At 48.2% G+C, this 18528-nt stretch overlaps 1 protein-coding gene across 1 annotated transcript in view; it reads right to left on the minus strand.

Annotated features, from left to right (window-relative positions):
* GRIK3 (glutamate ionotropic receptor kainate type subunit 3) overlaps positions 1-18528 on the minus strand; it is a 335350-nt gene that overhangs the window by 55692 nt on the left and 261130 nt on the right. Inside the window, exon 10 of the mRNA XM_084816223.1 lies at positions 17678-17881. Within this exon, the coding sequence (XP_084672349.1) occupies positions 17678-17881 (204 nt within the window). The remainder of the gene's footprint in view (positions 1-17677; positions 17882-18528) is intronic.

An 18528-nucleotide genomic window follows, 5' to 3' on the forward strand; every position in this document is an offset into this window, starting at 1 on the left:
TAACATGGATATACTATTGCACAGAATACTTCAAGTCAGCCAATAGCATCTCTGTTAAAGGACCAAGCATGGCCATTAAGAACAGGTCTGCTTCATTGCTATGATAAGTCTCTCTCCTCTACCCCAAGACTCAAACTCTCCTTGGTTTTCCCTGCTTCTACCTGATCTCAAAAGTGGCTCGTGTGGCCTTGTGCCATGATCTGTGGCCAGCACAGCATTCTTCCAAGCAACGCAGATTTTCCTAAAGGTGGTTTTCTGGCCAAAGAGATATCTTTCTAATATACAGAAAGAGTGAGGAGGGGAGAGAGAGAGAGAGAGAGAGAGAGAGTGAGAGAGGGTTCATTTCTCATCTGTTGGCCGTGGCATGACACCCCGTGGAGTCAGAAAGGGTGCTTAGAACAGCTCCTTCATTCAGCTCTGGTGTTTGCACTTCAGAAAAGCAGCTGATGTGTGTGTGTGTCACAGTCAATGAGTCTCCAGGGAGCTATCAAATGAGCCAGAAGGTTACAGGATCCATCTTACCCAGTGTATTACATTTCTCATACACATGCGAGCAAACTAGCTCAAAGTGGGCTAGACGAAACAACAGTCCAGTGGATCCACAGTTGGCTACAGAGTCGGACTCAAAGAGGGCTTCTCGATGGGACCTTCTCAAACTGCAGTGGGGAGAGGCAAGGAGCGGGGTACCGCAGGGCTCAGTCCTGGGCCCAGTGCTCTTCCACATTTGTATTAATGGCTTGGAGGAGGAGGTGCAGGGAATGCTGATCAGATTTGCAGATGACACAAAATTGGGCGGGATAGCGAATACTTGGAAACAACATTCAAAGTGATAGACTGGAGGGCTGGGGACAAAATAACAGAATGACATTTAATAGGATAAATGCTGAGTTCTGCACCTAGGAAAAAGAAACCAAATGCACAGTTACAAGATGGGGGATACATAGGGATGTCAGAGAATTCTGCCACAGATCTCGGTGAGGCCGAATGCCTGTGCATTCAGCCCCCCGAAATCCATGGCGGAATGAAGCCCCCCCGCCCCCCCACCCCCCGAAAGGCGAATGGAGCACTTACCGGCTGCCATCTGTGCTGACTTGTGAATGGCGGCCGCATCTGCGGCCGCCATTCATTTCCTCATTATAGCCGTCATAGGCTACGTAAATAATTATGTAGCCTATCACGGCTAATGCAGGGACGCCATTTGCGTCCCTGCGGAGGCCGTGATAGGCTACGTAAGTATTTACGTAGCCTATCATGGCAAAATACAGGGACACAAATGGTGGCGGCTACGGCCGCGGCCATTTGTGTCCCTGCAGGCTGCCCAGCGGCTGGATGTACGGCTGCGGGCAGCCCTGGCCGGCGGCTCTGAGGAATCTCCGCGGAGCAGAGCCAGCCAGAGAGAATTTTGCGGGGATGGAAGGGGCGCCTCCCCCCCACCGCGAATGTCACCCTTCGAAAAGGTAAGTGACTTTCGTACATCCCTAGGGATACGTGGCTCAACAACACTACAAGCGAGAAGGATCTTGGAATTGTTGTTGATCACAAGCTGAATATGAGCCAACAATGTGATGTGGCTGCAAAAAAGGCAAATGCTATTTTGGGCTGCATTAATAGAAGCATAGCTTCCAAATCCTGGGAAGTGCTAGTTCCCCTCTACTCAGCACTGGTTCAGCCTCATCTGGAGTACTGTGTCCAGTTCTGGGCACCGCACTTTAAGAAGGATGCAGACAAGCTGGAGAGGATTCAGAGGAGGACAACAAGGATGATCAGGAGACTGGAAACAAAGCCTATGAGGAGAGACTGAAAGAACTGGGCATGTTTAGCCTTGAGAAGAGAAGATAGCACTCTTCAAGTACTTGAAAGGTTGGCACAGGGAGGAAGGCCAGGATCTCTTCTCCATCATCCCAGAATGCAGGACACGGAATAATGGGCTCGAGTGACAGGAAGCCAGATTCCGGCTGAACATCAGGAGAAACTTCCTGAGTGTCAGAGCAATATGACAATGGAGCCAATGACCTAGGGAGGTGGTGGGCTCTCCCACACTGGAGGCATTCAAGACGAGGCTGAATCTGCAAGGATGCTCTGACTTGGATTGCACTGAGCAGGAGGTTGGACTCAATGGTCTTGTAGGCCCCTTCCAACCCTACTATTCTATGATTCTATGTCTATCATCTTGTTAAATCAGCTAAGATTAGGTGTCAAAGGGCTTAATTTGAGTTCCCCAGGGCTCAGGCTGAGGAGCCATTTTCAATGTGAAGCTCAGAAGAATTCACTGGAGCATGTGAGAGTGTATTTTCCCCATCATCAAGTAACTAGTCCTCCACACCTTGCACCTTGAGACTAGAGGGTGGATTTGCAGTAGGGTTGAGCTCCAGCACCTACCTACCTACCTACCTACCTACCTATTATTTCTAGGGATGTACGAAAATCTTATCTGGCTCCGTGCGGGGCAATCCGTGGTGGGGGGGAGGTGCTCTGCCCCTCCCCCTGGAAACCTCCCTGGCTGGCTCTGCTCCGTGGTGGCTCCATGGAGCTACCGGGCTGCAGCGGCCGCAAATCGTGGCTGTCATAGCAGCCACCATTTGCGTCCTTGCAGTCAGCTGTGATAGGCTACGTAAGTATTTACGTAGCCTATCACGGCAAAGAGCAGGGGTGCAAATGGTGTAGCGGCTGCCATTTGCATCCCCGCTCTTTGCTGTGATAGGCTACATAAATACTTACATAGCCTATCACGGCTGAGTGCAAAGACGCAAATGGCGGCTGCTACGACGGCTGCCATTTGCGGCCACAGCAGCCTGGCGCTGGCTGGCCGGGAGACCAGCCAGAGCCGCCGCATCTGCTGCCGGAGCCGCCGCTGCCGGAGCCGCTGCATCTGCCTCCGGGTAAGGTCCGTCCTGGGTGGATTCCGCAGGGTGGCGGGGGGGGAGGCCGTTCCACCATGGATTCCAGGTGGCTGGATTCTAAAGAATCGGCCCTCACTGGAGTCTGTGGTGGAATTCTCTGATATCCCTAATTATGTCAGGTTGCCTTTCAGGGCAGGAGCCCTCCCAACGTGGCCTACAGTGACGACATTCATTTTATAAATGCCTGATGTGTTTGTTTGAGAATCACCCGCTGTCCATAGAGCAGCTCTCAGCACGCCTGGTGCTTCAGGAAAAATGCACAGCTGGCTGGCAGCCATCTCTGGAACAAACCGTCCCCTGCCCTAGAAGGCAGGAAGCCATCATGAACTGGAAGGGACCTTCTGACCTGCCCGATGAGCCCGTAACGGAGCCCGAGCGCCCTGCTGGTCAGGCCAAGTGCCATCCAGTTCAGCATCCTGCTTCCCCCCATGGCCACCCCAGTCCCTGGAAAGCTACAGCCCTATCCCCCGCACTGCTGCTCTTCAGGCTCCAGCAGGACACCAGGATTAATAGCCAGGGGCAGACGTCTCTGCCGCCATGGATGTGCCCGTCCCCTTTGCCTCCTCCTTTGTTCTTATCCCACTTGAGAGGGAGGGAATCACCAAGGGAGATGGGGTGGAATTTCCATTCCAGAGGGAGGCACCCCAGGCCAGTGGGGGGTGCCCACGTCGCACGTCGATCCCTGGCATCTGCCGCCTTAAAGGGACAAGGTAGCAGGGGATGGGAAAGACCCTCTGGGCCAGAGACCCTGGTGAACTGCTGCCAGGGGCATCACTAGGCTTGGCATCACGGGGCCCTGGCCTCGATTCCCTTTCCTAGGCCCCAGATCTATTCCTCAGAACCCTGAGTGGCCGCGGGTGCCAATGGGAGGTTTTGTCTTCAGCTTCGTGGCCATGCAGGAGGTGATTTTAAAGGAGGACTGCAGCTGGGAAGGGAGGGGTTAACTTCTCACCACATCGTCCACCCCCTCCGCCACGCTGCTAATTAGATTAATTGAAGAATTTGTTTTAGTTAGATGAGAAATTAATTCGCTGGCCTTTCCTGTGGAATTTAAATAAATCGTAGGAATTATTTCTATATTTGCATATATAGTTATAAATCAACATATGCAAATTATATGCAGAATTGTGTCCTATGGGCTGGGACCCCGAATCTTTTAAGTTCCACATGCTTCGCTGCTGCCAGCCTAAATGTAGACAGCACTGGGCTGGATGGAGAAATAGTCTGACCGGGGGAACGGGGAAGCCTGAGAGGGGAGCGGGGGCAGCATCGCTGCTCGTCGAGGGGCCTGGGGCCGCGCCCCTGCACGCTCCAGCTCCGCTACGCCCCCGCCATGACTGGGAGAGCTTCTGCCTGTCTACTTTCTCCACGTGATGCCTACTTTCATACACATCCCCTCCCCGCCACTCTTCAGTTGCCTGTTTTCTAAGCTAAACTAAAAGGCCCCAGCGCTTTGGCCTTTCACGGCACGGAGGCTGCTCCGGCCCGCTCGCTTTGGCTGCCCTAGCACTGGAGGCCTGAAATCAGTTTCCTCCTGCGACACCTCGTGTCCTATGGGGTTCTCTCTATGAAGCATGAAAGGTAAATTGTTATTATGGGATACCTCAATAACTGGGTCTAACAATTCTTTTGATAGACAAGGGAAGGAGCAGGCCCAGGAACCGGCTGTTCCCTCGGAGGAGCCAAAATCCCAGGGCTGGTGGCCCTCCGGCCTTTCACAGGCTGCCAGTGCTCGCACGTGCCAGTGGGAACGCTCAGCACCCTCTTCCCCGAGTTCTTATGGGGGAGAAAAAACATCCCCTAAGCTAGTACTATGCCGAAACCTGCCCCCTATTTTCACATTTAAAAAAAATCTCCCTGCGAAAGTGGGATTGTTTCTGTCTTTTTCGCAGGGAGGGGGAGAATTTCAAATAATTTTCTCACTGGGGCAGGGGCAGGCCTTCCGCTTGCCTGGTCAGTGGTAAGAGGCGGTGGGGAGGGGGCAGTCCTCTTTTTAGCTGTGAGGCTGAGGTCACCCTGTGCGTCGCAGCGTCGCGCGACTCTCTGCACAAAGGCCTTTAGCCTGGCAGCAGTTCCTGAGGCCAAACTAGACGCTCTTTAAATCACACATAGCAGAGCTGTGTGCGATTGACCTACTTACCTCCATGTAAGCATATGGGGCCCCAATTTGGATCTGGACCATGGTGACTTGGGAGGGGGAGAATTTCAGTTTCCCTCCCTCCCGTTTTTGTGCCAAAGAGCTGCCACCGTGGAGAAGCCTCTCTAAAGAGTCCTGTGCTGCTACAAGTGCATGGGGCGTTTTAACGCCAAGCGAAGCCCTCCGCCACCTCCTGCACTAAAAAAGGCGGACAGACCCCCTCCACCGCTCCCCAAGGAGAACAGCGCTGGGGATTCTCACCTCCCCAGCCTCTTTCACCGGGGTTTTCATTTCACCCCGCTGCCCATGAATTGCCAAAAATTGAAGGATCAAATACACTCCACAGCTGTTTAGTGAAAATGATTTTAGCTGTAACTTTTAAGGGATTTTAATATTTGTGTTTATTTTTACCTGCTGCTCCTTAATATTTATTATTTGTGTTTTAAAATGTTGTGTTACTGCTGTTTTATGAACTATTGGAAGCCACCTTGAGAGGCTTCTAACTTTAAAGGCAGGCCTATAATAAAAATAAAATACACTTTAATACCTGGGGCATAAGGGATTCCTGCACCCTTTGGGGGGTGGCCATTGAGGACTCACAACTCAGTCCTGATAAGGGTGGACATCCTCAGCGGACTGGCTAGATCACAGCTGGATATCTTGGCAGCACACGAGAGAATCAAGCGAAGGCCTGTGGGAGTGTCTTGGTAGTGCTCAATAGGTGCTGAACGGTAGCAAGAACACTCTCGAGTCCTCTGTCTCGTCAATGCAGGTCCTCCTTGGACCCACAACTGAGGCACTGACATAACGAAGGTTATTCAACAAACAAGCGAAGTGACAAAGCAGCAGCAGCAGCATTATCCAAGGACAGAAGAGGGAGGGAGCAACACATATTTACTTTAGGTATTACATAAACTAATTGTCTGTGTCACTGGAAGACAAGGTAAATAATGCATATGTCATTGATTTTACTGGAGAACAACACAGAGACTGTAGGGAAAAAGGATAAACTGCTGTTACTTCCAGCATATTTAGGCTGGTGAGTGGCAAATGACTCATAATGGTGGACTGACTCCAACAATATTTTCATTTGGGGAGTATGGGGATTTTCCGCACGCGCACGCACACACAAACCCCGAATGTCACAAGAGAGATGCCCCTGTTTTGATTATGAAGGGTAGAGCCAGGGATGCTTGAGCTTGCTGAAAGTCTCCAGACTTCACTTCAAGGCTCAGTTTGGCTTGCTCACATTCTCACTTGCAACCTATTTTTTGGGTTCATTAGAATGGGAAAAGTGTACACTCCCCCCACCTTTAACTTAGGCATGAAAATGATTCTTCTTTAAAGTGGGCACATTTAAAAAGACACCCTTTTAAAAATGCACACTTAACATTGTGCATTTTTAAATTGCATTTTTAAAATTGTGCATTTTGTAATGTGTGTATTTTTAAAAGTGTGCATTTTTAAAGTGCATACTTTGTGAATGCGAATGCAGGTTTGGGAATTTGTGAACATTTTCGGAGAACATAAGCTTCCATTTGCGTTCAGGGTTGCGAATGCGGCACTTTCAAGTAATTTGCAGATGAAACAAAATTCTCACACATCCCTAATTCTGATTGTAACATCTCTCAAAATGGCCAGCTGGACAACACTTCGCAGCAACAACAACAACAACACTAAAATTTGATTGCACATATGCCCACGTAGTCATCAATTTTCACTAAATCATTGCCTTTTTTATTTTCAGTTCTCCTACCCCTATAATTTGTAGCCACAGATATGCCAAATTTAGATTGGAACAAAAAGGATATACAACTGGGAATGAAAAAAAAAATTGGCATGCAAAACCCACCTTTCTAAATGTACTAAAAAAGGAGGTATCACAAGAGATCCATAAATCCTGCCTGAGATTTTTCACTAAACGTACTGAAACTCTTTTAGCCCTGAGAACCCTCAAAAATTATTTTAAATGTAACATGGCAGTATGTGACCATTCCTCTCATCTGAGAGAATTTGTGCATCATCAAAATTTCCTTCAAAACTCTTGGATGTTTTGCCTACAAATGCACCTTCTCTGAGGCTACTCTAAACAAAGAATCTCATAAGAGGAAGACTGTGTTTCTCCTTCCCACTCTCAACTTCTTTCTCCATGTCAAATGTGGGATAGCATCAGGCCATGACCAAAGCTGTTGCCTTCATTCCCAGGGCAATCACTTTGCCAGTGACCTGCATCTGTTCTGAACAATCCCCTAGCATCAGCCGCAAAAACATTTCCAAGCCAGGCGGCCATCAGGACATAATTCACTGGAATTTACTGTCAATAAATGCTAATTTATTGTGAAAGCATTAAATCAGCTGTCAAACCATCCCCCAGGGATATAGTTTAGGCCCAAGCAACCATCATCAGTGGGGAGGTATTTCCTTTCAAAACTCCTTCCAACGTTTGTGTCCTTCATGCCTAGCAGAAATCACAGCAGCCCAGAGAAGAACTTGTACGTGTGCAAAGACAATTGCCAAATTTCACCAATAAGGATAATAGGATTCTTAATGCAGCCACTTTTGCTGCAAGCCTCTTCTGTGGTAGGAGAGGTGTAACAACAAAGCTAGCTTAAGTTAAAACTAAAAGAAATTCAAAGCACAGTTCATTATGGGTTGTGAAAAATCAATTATGAATAAATGCATTGCCCTAAGATGATGGTCACTTACTCAAGTAGCTTTGTAAAGGGTTAGTTAGTCAAATTCAGGGATAACAGGTACAGGTTGCTCAGTTCTCACAGCTGCTATTAGCTGTGAGAACTAGGGATGTCAGAGAATTTCTCCACGAATCTCGGGGAGGCCGAATGCCAGCGCATTCGGCCCCCCAAAATTGGTGGAGAAACGGTCTGCCCCCCTGCCCCCCCCCCCGGGAAGGGACTTACCGTGCTCGAATGTCCCTGGCAGCGGCGGTTTGGCGGCGGCGGCGGCCGGTCTTCCGACCGGCCGCCGCCACCACCATTTCCAAGTAAAAAAACAAACAAACAAACAAACGTGATAGGCTACGTAAATCTTTACGTAGCCTGTCATGGCTAGATTTTTAAAAAACACCGTGATAGGCTACGTAAATGTTTACGTAGCCTATCACGGCTGACTTTGAAAAAAAAAGAAAAAAGCGCGTACGCAAATGGCGGCGCCCATGGGTGCCACCATTTGCGTTCCTTATTTTGGCACGTATAGTCTACGTAAACATTTACGTAGACTACGGCGAAAATAAGGGCAACGCAAATAGCATTAAGGGCAACGCAAATATTTCCGTTTCTCGCAAATAGCGTTGCCCTTATTTTCGCCGTAGTCTATGTAAATGTTTACGTAGACTACACGTGCCAAAATAAGGAACGCAAATGGTGGCGCCCATGGGCGCCGCCATTTGTGTATGCGCTTTTTTTTTTTTTTAAGTCAGCTGTGATAGGCTACGTAAACATTTACGTAGCCTATCACGGCTGACTGCAGGGACGCAAACGGCGGCGGCTATGGCCGCCGCCATTTGCGTCCCAGCAGGAGATGAGGTTTTGCAGCTGGAGGGACGGGGCGCCCCCCCCGGCCAGAATTTCGGCGGGGAGGGACGGGGCGCCTCCCCCCCCAGCCAGAATTTCAGGGGGAGGGATGGAGCGCCTCCCCCCCACCGCAAAGCAAGCTTCGGGATCAGGTAAGGGACTTTCATCCATCCCTAGTGAGAACTAAATAGAATGTCCATGTCCAGTATAGTATGTCTCCGAGTACAAGATGCTTGGTGGACAAACAATAGTTAGAAATAGTTGCCTTCGTGCCCTTCTTATGAATGAACTTCCTCTGGATAGTGTCATTGTTCCTATGGGCCAGGCTGTTGATGAAATTTTTTACAAGTTAAAAAAGAAAATTTAAAAAAGAAAAAAGTGTCCGAATTTAATGTCCTCCAATGATCCACAAAAATCCCCCCCCCCGCCACTTTGGCACAGGGCAAATGGCCTTGCGCTAGTAGTGGTAATGGGGATCTTTTGGATTAGCAAGATGATTTTATACTCTTATATGTTCTAGAGCAAAAGGCCACAAGTCCAGCTCTCTGCTATGAAACAGGCCCATCCATGGATATCCAGTTAACTACAACGAGAAACTGGAGTTTTGTAGAGCCCTGAAAATGATCCTGCATGCAAAATTGCAGTTTCTTATTGAGGTCAGCAAGTCGGACAATGAACTTGCTATGAACAAAGCAACAATTATGGGGAGCTAGTTACAGCCTGCTAGATCTGGATGTTTTAAATAATTGCTTTCTGCCTTTCCATCTTGTTTCCAAGACCCAAGGTGGCTGACATCACAACATTTATATGTAGGATGTATAAAACTCACAGAAGGATAATGCTGGTGCTGGACCAAACCTCCCCCCCTTTTGTGGAGCCACTTGTGCCCATATGAAAACGTGGGATTGGCCATCTTCATGGGTGTGGTGGGGAGGAACATTCTATCATTTTCAAGGGTGGGACCTTACCATTAGGACATGAGGGGACGGAGGCTTTTTGCCAGTGGAGCAGCCATCTTTTCCCCTGGCAACATGCCCATGCTACATTGTGACATGGTGTCACTCCCATTGGGCCACTGGGGACAGAATGCCAACCAGAGGAATATTGCAGCTCCGCTGCCATGTGAAGGAGTAGCAACGCTTTGTTTGTTTGTTTAACAGAAAGAAAATTGGAGAAAACTCTGTGCCACCATGTGTCCATATGGTAAGCTCTCCAACCCCTGGGAAAAAAAAGCTCAGTTTTGTATTTCCACATCCAGCTCATTAGCAAACCTCCTGTTAGTTATCTCACTGGGAGACTTTGGGCTGGACTCTCACCACTACACCACACTTCTGTTATGAAACTCATGAAGAAAAAGAGACAGTATAATGGAAAGCTCTTTCTGAAGCAGTCACACTTCACTTGTACAGATGCAGCATGAAGGGAAAGATCAGCAACCTTCTCTTTGTTTGAATAAAAAGCACACTCTGCACATGCTCAGGGAATGGACAAAATGAGGAATAAACATACCAGGGAATATGAATAACTATATCCTTCTATTGTGTGTGTGTGGGGGTGTGTGTGTGTGTAATCTCCCTCCATCCAGCTGTTCCCTGGAAAAAAAAAAACCCATTCACCCAAGGGTCTTCCGAGATAACTAACAGGAGGTCTGATAATGAACTGGATGTGGAAATACAAAGCTGAGCAGAGAGGAGAACCAACTCTGTGCATGTCTACTCAGAAGTAAGTCTTATTGAGTTCAATGCAACATACTCCTACACACGTCAGCACCCCACTTGCCCCCAGCTCAGCTTTGTATTTCCACATCCAGCTCATTATCAAACAGCGTTGCTTTAAACAAAGAGTGCATCGTTCAGGCACACCTAGGACTAGGGATGTCGGAGAATTTCTTCACGAATCTCCGGGAGGCCGAATGCCAATGCATTCGACCCCCCGAAATTGGTGGAGAAACGGTCCGCTGCCACCCCCCACCCCCCGGGATGGGACTTACCTTGGTCGAATGTCCCTGGCGGCGGCGGCGGCTCCCGGCGGCGGTTCGGCGGCGGCCGGTCTTCCGACTGGCTGCCGCCGCTGCCATTTCCAAGTGTAAAACAAAAACAAAAACAACAAATGTGGTAGGCTATGTAAAGATTTACGTAGCCTATCACGGCTAGATTTTCAAAAAACACCGTGATAGGCTACGTAAATGTTTATGTAGCCTATCACGGCTGACTTTGGGGAAAAAAAAAAGCGCGTACGCAAATGGCGGTGCCCATGGGCGCCGCCATTTGTATTCCTTATTTGGGCACGTGTAGTCTACGTAAACATTTACGTAGAGTATGGCGAAAATTTATTTATTTATTTATTTATTGCATTTATACCCCGCCTTTCTCCCTCTCGCAAGGAACTCAAGGCGGCTTACATTATCCTCCTCCTCACCGTTGTATCCTCACAACAACCCTGTGAGGTAGGTTGGGCTGAGAGTCTGTGACTGGCCCAAAGTCACCCAGTGAGCTTCCATGGCCAAGTGGGGACTAGAACCCGGATCTCCCGGCTCCCAGTCCGTCACTCTCACCACTACACTACACAGGGCAGCCCTTATTTTCGCCGTAGTCTATGTAAGTGTCTACGTAGACCACATGTGCCCAAATAAGGAACGCAAATGGCGGCGCCCATGGGCGCCGCCATTTGCGTACGCGCTTCCCCCCCCCCAAAGTCAGTCGTGATAGGCTATGTAAACATTTACGTAGCCTATCACGGCTGACTGCAGGGACGCAAACGGCAGCGGCTACGGCCGCTGCCATTTGCGACCCGGCAGGACTAGAGGATTCGCGGCGGGAGGGACAGGGCGCCTCCCCCCCGGCCAGAATTTGTCATCCAGTGTGAAGCTGAATACAGTAGTACTAAGGGAGAGGGGTTATCTTACTTTGCACTTCAAAAAAACCTACACCAGAAATCAGGTATAGCGACCTCCTAATCATCGCTTAAACACCTAACTTCTCTGATTATTCCCTCATGATTTTTGGTTTGAGTTTCTGAGAACAGCATGTTTTACCTGTGCCTAGCACAAACGCTACTGAGACAAACTGCCTGAAGTCTCGCAGGTTCAGTCACCTGCATTGGGGCCGCCAGGTGCCCAGATTTCATGCACTTCTGCGGACTCAGTGAAAAGTTCTAGCTCTTTGCTTTCAGAGTTTTTGTTGAAAAAATCAACTCTGTGCCTAGCACAAAAGCTGCTGGGCCAAAGTGTCTGAGATCTGGCAGGTGGAATCAGCTCTATGCGGGCAGCCAGGTCCCCAAATTTCATGTATGTATCATAAAAACTGAAAAAGCTATGGTCGTTTCTGTTTCCCAATGCAAGTCAACGGGAAAACAGGAAATCCAAATAATTTGGATATCCAAATCTCACTTCGGATCTGACTCTGAAGTGGATTGGGTCTGAATCGGTCCGAAGCAAAGCAGGGGCTATTCAGAAGGTCCAAATCGGCATCTGAAGCAAATCGGGGGGGCACAGCCCTAATCTACTGTACATATCTACGCCACTTTGAACTGGGATTCACTGCTAATGAATCCTAGGAACTGTACTTTTGCGAAGGTAAGAAGAATTTCTTTAAAAATGGAGAGTCCTAACTCATCTGAGAAGCACAGTTCACAGTATTCCTTGCAAGGGAACTGTGACAATTAAAAAGGTTGCAAAATGGGTTTAAATGTATAGCCATCCCCAGGCCCAACATGTTCTCTACTACCCTACACTGGCTCTCCCACACTGTTGGTCCACTGTGTGTGAAGGTCCAGTTTGAGTCTGACTAGCTTGGAATAAGCTGAGAGGTACCCTGATTTTGAGGGATATAGACTAGCTTATTCTGAGCCAATCCAAGACAACACTTGAGGGTAGGGGTGAGTGTGTGACTAGCATGACTTCCCACCATTCCCAGTTCTGCATACAGGGTTGCAAATTTCATTTGTTTAGAAACACAGTTTTATTTTTCAAAGTAGTCTAACCCAGACAAAATGGAAACTGAAGCTGTTTCCTAGCTGGGTAGATGTAATACTGAACATCTATAATCCTCCCACTTAAACTCTGCTAAGCACGCATTAAAGGAGATAATCCACTCATCTATGTGCAAGCCTCCCGCACCACTCATGCACTCATAGCCCTCTCCAAACTGCATTCAGAGTGCAATTATGCCATTAATTATTTTGTTCTGTTTTACAGGTTCAGTTTAAGAAGGGCTCTGAACTGAAATTTGCATGAAAGACACTTCAGTGGGTTGGGAAATCAGGCTTCTCTCGGACCTCCTTCCTTCACAGTATTATTGGAGCCACAAGAAATGATGCTGTTTCAGAGCCTCACGAGACTTCCTGCATATGGCATCCCAGATTAATTATCCAATGGCTAAAACAAATGGTAAATGGTGGCGGTCCTATTAATAAAGCGATTATTAAAAGGACATGTTTTCCATAGGTAATCAAGGTTAACAAAGTCCTTTTGTGCTGAGGCCATTGTAATTTGCAAATAGGGATTAAAGAGACGCGGCAACAGTTCCCATACACCGACAACTGCAAGTCCCATCGCAGCTAATATGGTCAGTTTCTGGGTGACTTCGGATTCTAGGCTTACGTCTACATTCTGCCTCTGATTCGGTCTGCAGCCCTGGACAAAGCCATTTACTGTTTCAATTAAAATGGAACCCACAGAGCATTGCAGGGGGGTAATTAAGGAGTGCGTGCGGAGTGCTTTGAGGGATTTGAATAAAAAGATGTTCTCAATGGGCAAGTGGTGATGAAGGCCTGGAAGGGCTCCTAAAAGGGTGGCTGGTTTTTAATGGCCTTTTAAAACCATTTCCCTCTTGGAAAGTGATTTTTTACTTGTTGCTTGTGCAAGAGCATGTGTGAATGTGTACATGTGGGAACAGGAGGAAGACTCAAGCCACCCACTACAGGGGCAAGGCTGGGAGGCAGGGAGAGGGCAGTTCCAGTGTTGCCCTCTTCCCGCGTGGCAGCTTTCCACACAGGGGCTGCAACGTCTGAAGTCTGTGCACCATATGGAGATCTCCACAGCAGCAAAAAGTTCTCCCAGCTGCCACAGGGGACACTGCAGGTAGTCATGTCTATTCTTGTAGTGAGGAGATTTAAAATGGGTGGTGATTAGGCTGTCAGACTAAGACTGGAGAGACTGGGGCTCAAATCCTGACTCATCTCTGAGGCTCATTGGGTGATTTTGGCCCAGTCATTCTCTCTCTCCCTTAGCTTAGCCTACCTCAAAGGGTGGTTGTGAAGATAAAATGGGATTAGGAGAACATGCATGCCACTGAGCTCCCTGAAGGAAAGCTGTGATAAAACTGCAATACAAGACAAGACAATCCATCCATCCATGTGTGCATGTGTGGACAGCATAATATCTGTAGACACAAAATACTTTTATCTGTTAATGATGTCACCGAGACTCATATTCCCATGCTTGGGAATATGAATCTCAAGGCTCCTAATGGTCATCTGAAAAAAGAGGTGAGCATCACACCCCCTGCATTCTTCTTAGCATCGGATTTTAATCTCGGCCAGAGAAGAATCCCCCCCCCCAGTCCCTCCCTTGGGCAAACTCCATTCCTCATAGACTACTTGCAGCCCGCCAAGCCCTGGCGGGATGAAGGTCTCTCCTTGCCCCCACTTGGTGCCAGAGAATCAGAGAGCAGCTAAGCTGCTTCCCTATTTTGGTGAAATGACTTATTTCCAGTCCAATCCAACAGGAGTCAGGAGGAGCCTGAACTTCAGTACTGTCCACGGAGGGGCCATCAAGGCCTCCCAGTTTAGCATTCTGGGAAGAAGATGGGTTACTGTTAGCTTAAGAAGCGTTCTATCTGAGGCATGAGAAAGGCTACTGCACCCGCTCAGCTGGAAAGCAGAATCTGTTTACATTTTGTCCAGGTCAGACTGCTTTCGAAAATAAAACTGCATTTCTAAATAAATGAAATTGTCCCTCACACACCTGGTCCTCCTTTTAGATCTTGCCCTCCACTCTGCAGCAGGGTAGGCAATAAAAGTGCAAGCCCAGATCATCATCATGCGGAGATATTGCCTCTGGGATTCCGGCCTGCAAGGCAGTGGCTTAACTCCTTGAGAGAAGGATTTCTCTGGACTGGATGTGAATTCAGCACATAGCTCTCAGACAGATTCTGCTCTCCGGACCGGTCTCAATTTCAGACAACAGAGACTCCATACCCCTTCCCTAACAAGACTTTTTCTCTGTTATCCAGAAGCTTTGGAAGGATATAAACCTAAATGGCCAACATTAATAAACTCCTTTGTGAAAATTCAGATTCTAAACCCCGCCCCACCCGCAACCCCCAAATATTCAGATTTCAGTTAATTTTCAACCACATGACACCCAGCTCTGTTTCCTCTTTCCATCACATTCTGGGGAAGATGTTGACATTCTAAACTGGCGCTTGAGGTCAGTAATAGGGCAAAGACATTGAAGCTGAATCAAGACAAGACAGAGGTGTCCATGGTCAGTAGAATTGGGAACTGGCAATAGCTGTTCAGCCTGTTTTGGTTGGGCTAAAACTCTCCCTTAATGCAACCCTGTTAATTCTGCTTGACCTCTCATCAGCTTTTGATGCCTGGATCGACTCTGTGGGATGGGCATCGGAGGCACTGTGTTACAGTGGTTCTGGTCCTATCTGCGGGGTTGATTTCAGACAGTAACGTTGGGTGATTAGTCCTCGGCCCCTTGGCAATTGAGCTATGGGGTCCGCAGGGTACCATCTTGTCCCCAGTGTTATTCAACATCTACATGAAGCCACTGGGAGCGGTCATTAGGGGATTTGGAGCCAAATGCCATCAGTATGCTGATGACACACACACAGCTGTATTGCCCTGTGACATCTGAATCAGGTGAGGCTGTGCAAGTACTGGATCAGTGCCTAGACTTAGTGATGGGCTGGATGAGGGCTAATAAACTGAGGCTGAATCCTGGCAAGATAGAAGCCTTGTGGGTGAGTGGCTCCCGAGTCCAGGAGACAGACTCACTGCCTGTTCTGAATGGGGCTGCACTCCCCTTGAAAGATCAGGTCCATAGTCTGGGGGTCCTCCTAGATCCAACATTGTCACTGGAGGCCAAAGCGGCCATGGTGGCGCCGAGTGCCTTTTACCATCTTCGGCTGGTTCGCCAGCTACGGCCTCTCCTGGACAGGGATAGCTGGGTCACAGTGGTACAGGTGTTAATAACCTCAAGACCAGATGACTGCAATGCGCTCTATGTGGGGCTGCCCTTACGGCTGCTCCGGAAGCTGGAGCTGGTGCAGAACGCAGCAGCTCAGCTGTTGTCAGGAGCTGCCCACTTTCAACATGCAACTCCTTTGCTGAGGGACCTGCACTGGCTTATTCGCTACCGGGCCAGGTTTAAGGTTTTAGTACTGCATATAAAGCCCTCAACAACTTGGGCCCAGGATACCTGAGAGAGCGCCTTTTCCCTTACCAACTTGCCCAATCACTGAGGTCATCAGATTGCATGCTATGATAGTTCCACATGGACCTATGGCCCAACTGGAGTGCAGCTGGAGAAGAGCCTTCAGTGTGCTGGCCCCCTTTCTCTGGAACTCCTTGCCTCTGGAAGTCACCCAGACACCAACATTATCTTGTTTTCAGTGCCTCCTGAAAACTTCTTTATTTCAACAAATCTCCCTTGTTTGACCAGCCACAGTTTTTACTGCTACTCTTTTTAAAAAACAAATATTTTAATACGGTGTTTTATTCTTTTTATTCTTTTCATCTTTTATTGTTGACCACTTCAGAATTTATCTAGATGTGGAGCTCACAGCTTGGGTGTGCTCCTGGACACAGCCTTGAAAGTGGATGCTCATTCCTTAGCTACCTCTCAGACTACTGCAATGTGCTGCACATGGGGATGCCTTTAAAGAGTATTTGGAAACTTCAGCTGGTTTAGAATGCTGTAGCCAGACTGTTTACCAGAGCTGGGTATTGGGTGCACATTACTGAGTATATTACTAGAATATATTACTGTGGCTGGGTTTTGGGAGGATATGACTGTGATTTCTGGTTCATTTCTGAGCCCAATTCAAAGTGCTGGTGATGACCTTTAAACCCTCAACAGCTTGGACATGGGATATCAGAGGGACCATGTTCTCCCAAAGAAACCTGCTATTCATTAAGATCTCGTGGAGAGGACTTCTCTGTACCAGAGTTGTGCTTGGCTGGAAATCAGGGCAGGGCCTTCTCTGTGGCTGCACCCAGGCTTTGGAACTCCCTAACCAGAGAGGCTTGACCTCCTCCTCGACAACCTCCTGCCATCATGTGAAAACCTTCCTTTTTCTACAGGCATCTGATCTGCCATGTGGATACGTTTTTATTGTCCTGCTGTTCTGTTTTGGAAATGTTTTTATTAGGGGTGATCCAAACATTTTATCCTCCCCAATTTCTCCACATTGCTGGGCTGTGTGAAACTCCTCCCACAGACTGGGAGGAGGGTGGGGGTGGGGTGAAGACTCCTAGTGGAGGTGGCAATAGTGCTTTCACTTGAAATAGTGAGGTGGTTGGAGGGCTTCTTAACCCCTCAAAAGCACCACCACAGCTCAGCTGAGCACTCCAGCACATGGAAGGGGCTGCAAATGCCGCTGGGAAGATGCGCCGCTGTGATGATGTTGCATCATTCCCAGGGCAGTGTATGGAAAAATGGTGGGAGACATCTTCTGAATGGCAGGTGGACTAGAAAAACAGGAAGGGATGAAGAAGCCCTCAGGCCACCTTGTAATGCCATTTATAAGCGTTACTCCCTCACCCCAAAGCCTAAAGAATTTCTCCCCTACCTGCAAAGAATGTTCCCAAACTTCTAGCCCCAACGTTTTGTTAGAAAGAAAGGTCTGAAGAAGGTGGTGGTGCTGGGGATTTTGCCTAGCCTAAGTTTGCATCTGCTGTTTCATTTTTAGTGTTTTTACCTTGTTTCTGGCTGCATTTTGTGCTTTTTATCCTGGTTGATAGTCAGGTGGAGTGTGGTCTCGCATGGAAAAGCAGGGCAGAAGCATTTTAAAGGAACGACCCAATGACCCAGTGGATGAAAGTGAAGGCCAGGGTGACCCAGCGCACAGACGAAAGGCACAAGGTGTCTCACTCACATGGTCAATCAGCTCTCTTATCATGCCATTCCACTGTCCCTTTTCATCCTGGGCGCCATACTTCCCATCCTCCACCAACCGGATCTCATATGAGAAGCCAAGGATACGGGAGACCTCTGTGAGGAGGTCGACGCAGTACCCTTCAAAGCGCTTGTTCCCAGAGAGGACTGTGTCTGACTTGGTGAACATGACGAAAGGTTCCTCCTACACAGCCAAGAGAGAAAGGTAAAGATGGTGACATCAACAGCAACAAAATACACACGTAACTCAAACCCACGAGTTTTAGAGGTGGGCAACACAGTCAGTTTCTGGTTGGCTGCTTCTTCATTTTCTGCATCCAGTCTGGTCATTAGTACTGCCACATTCCATCATTAAAGCATGTTTAATTTGCACAGTGCTTTACAATTTGGTGGGCCATGATCCAAGACAAAGTGAAACACACTAAAACCAGGCACTGAATTCAATGGGGTTTTTAAAAACAAACAAACAAAATCCTTGGATCGTGGCCCTTTGCTTAACTGTGTGAAATTTCCCATTTTACAGATCAGGAACTGAAGGTGAGAGCACATGACTTGCCCAAGACGATGGCAGAAGGCCAGGGTGCAAGGCCTCCTGTTTTGCCAGTGGACCTCATTGCCTCTCTTTAGTAAACAATCCATGACTGCCCTACACAGGGAGTATCTCCCACCAAAGAAGCTTTGAAATATTCTTCCCCTACAGCTCAGAAAACATAAAATTCATGTCAAACATTCATAAACCAACACATGCTTAGTGCCATCCATCATTCACACATTTCCAGATTCTCAGTATGCAAGACATGCTAGCAAGGGTGAGAGATCCACCCAGACTCC

Source organism: Heloderma suspectum, chromosome 10 (genome assembly GCF_057233095.1).
Source record: "Heloderma suspectum isolate Gila_16-S chromosome 10, 16-S_ref, whole genome shotgun sequence".
NCBI classification, from domain to species: domain Eukaryota; kingdom Metazoa; phylum Chordata; class Lepidosauria; order Squamata; family Helodermatidae; genus Heloderma; species Heloderma suspectum.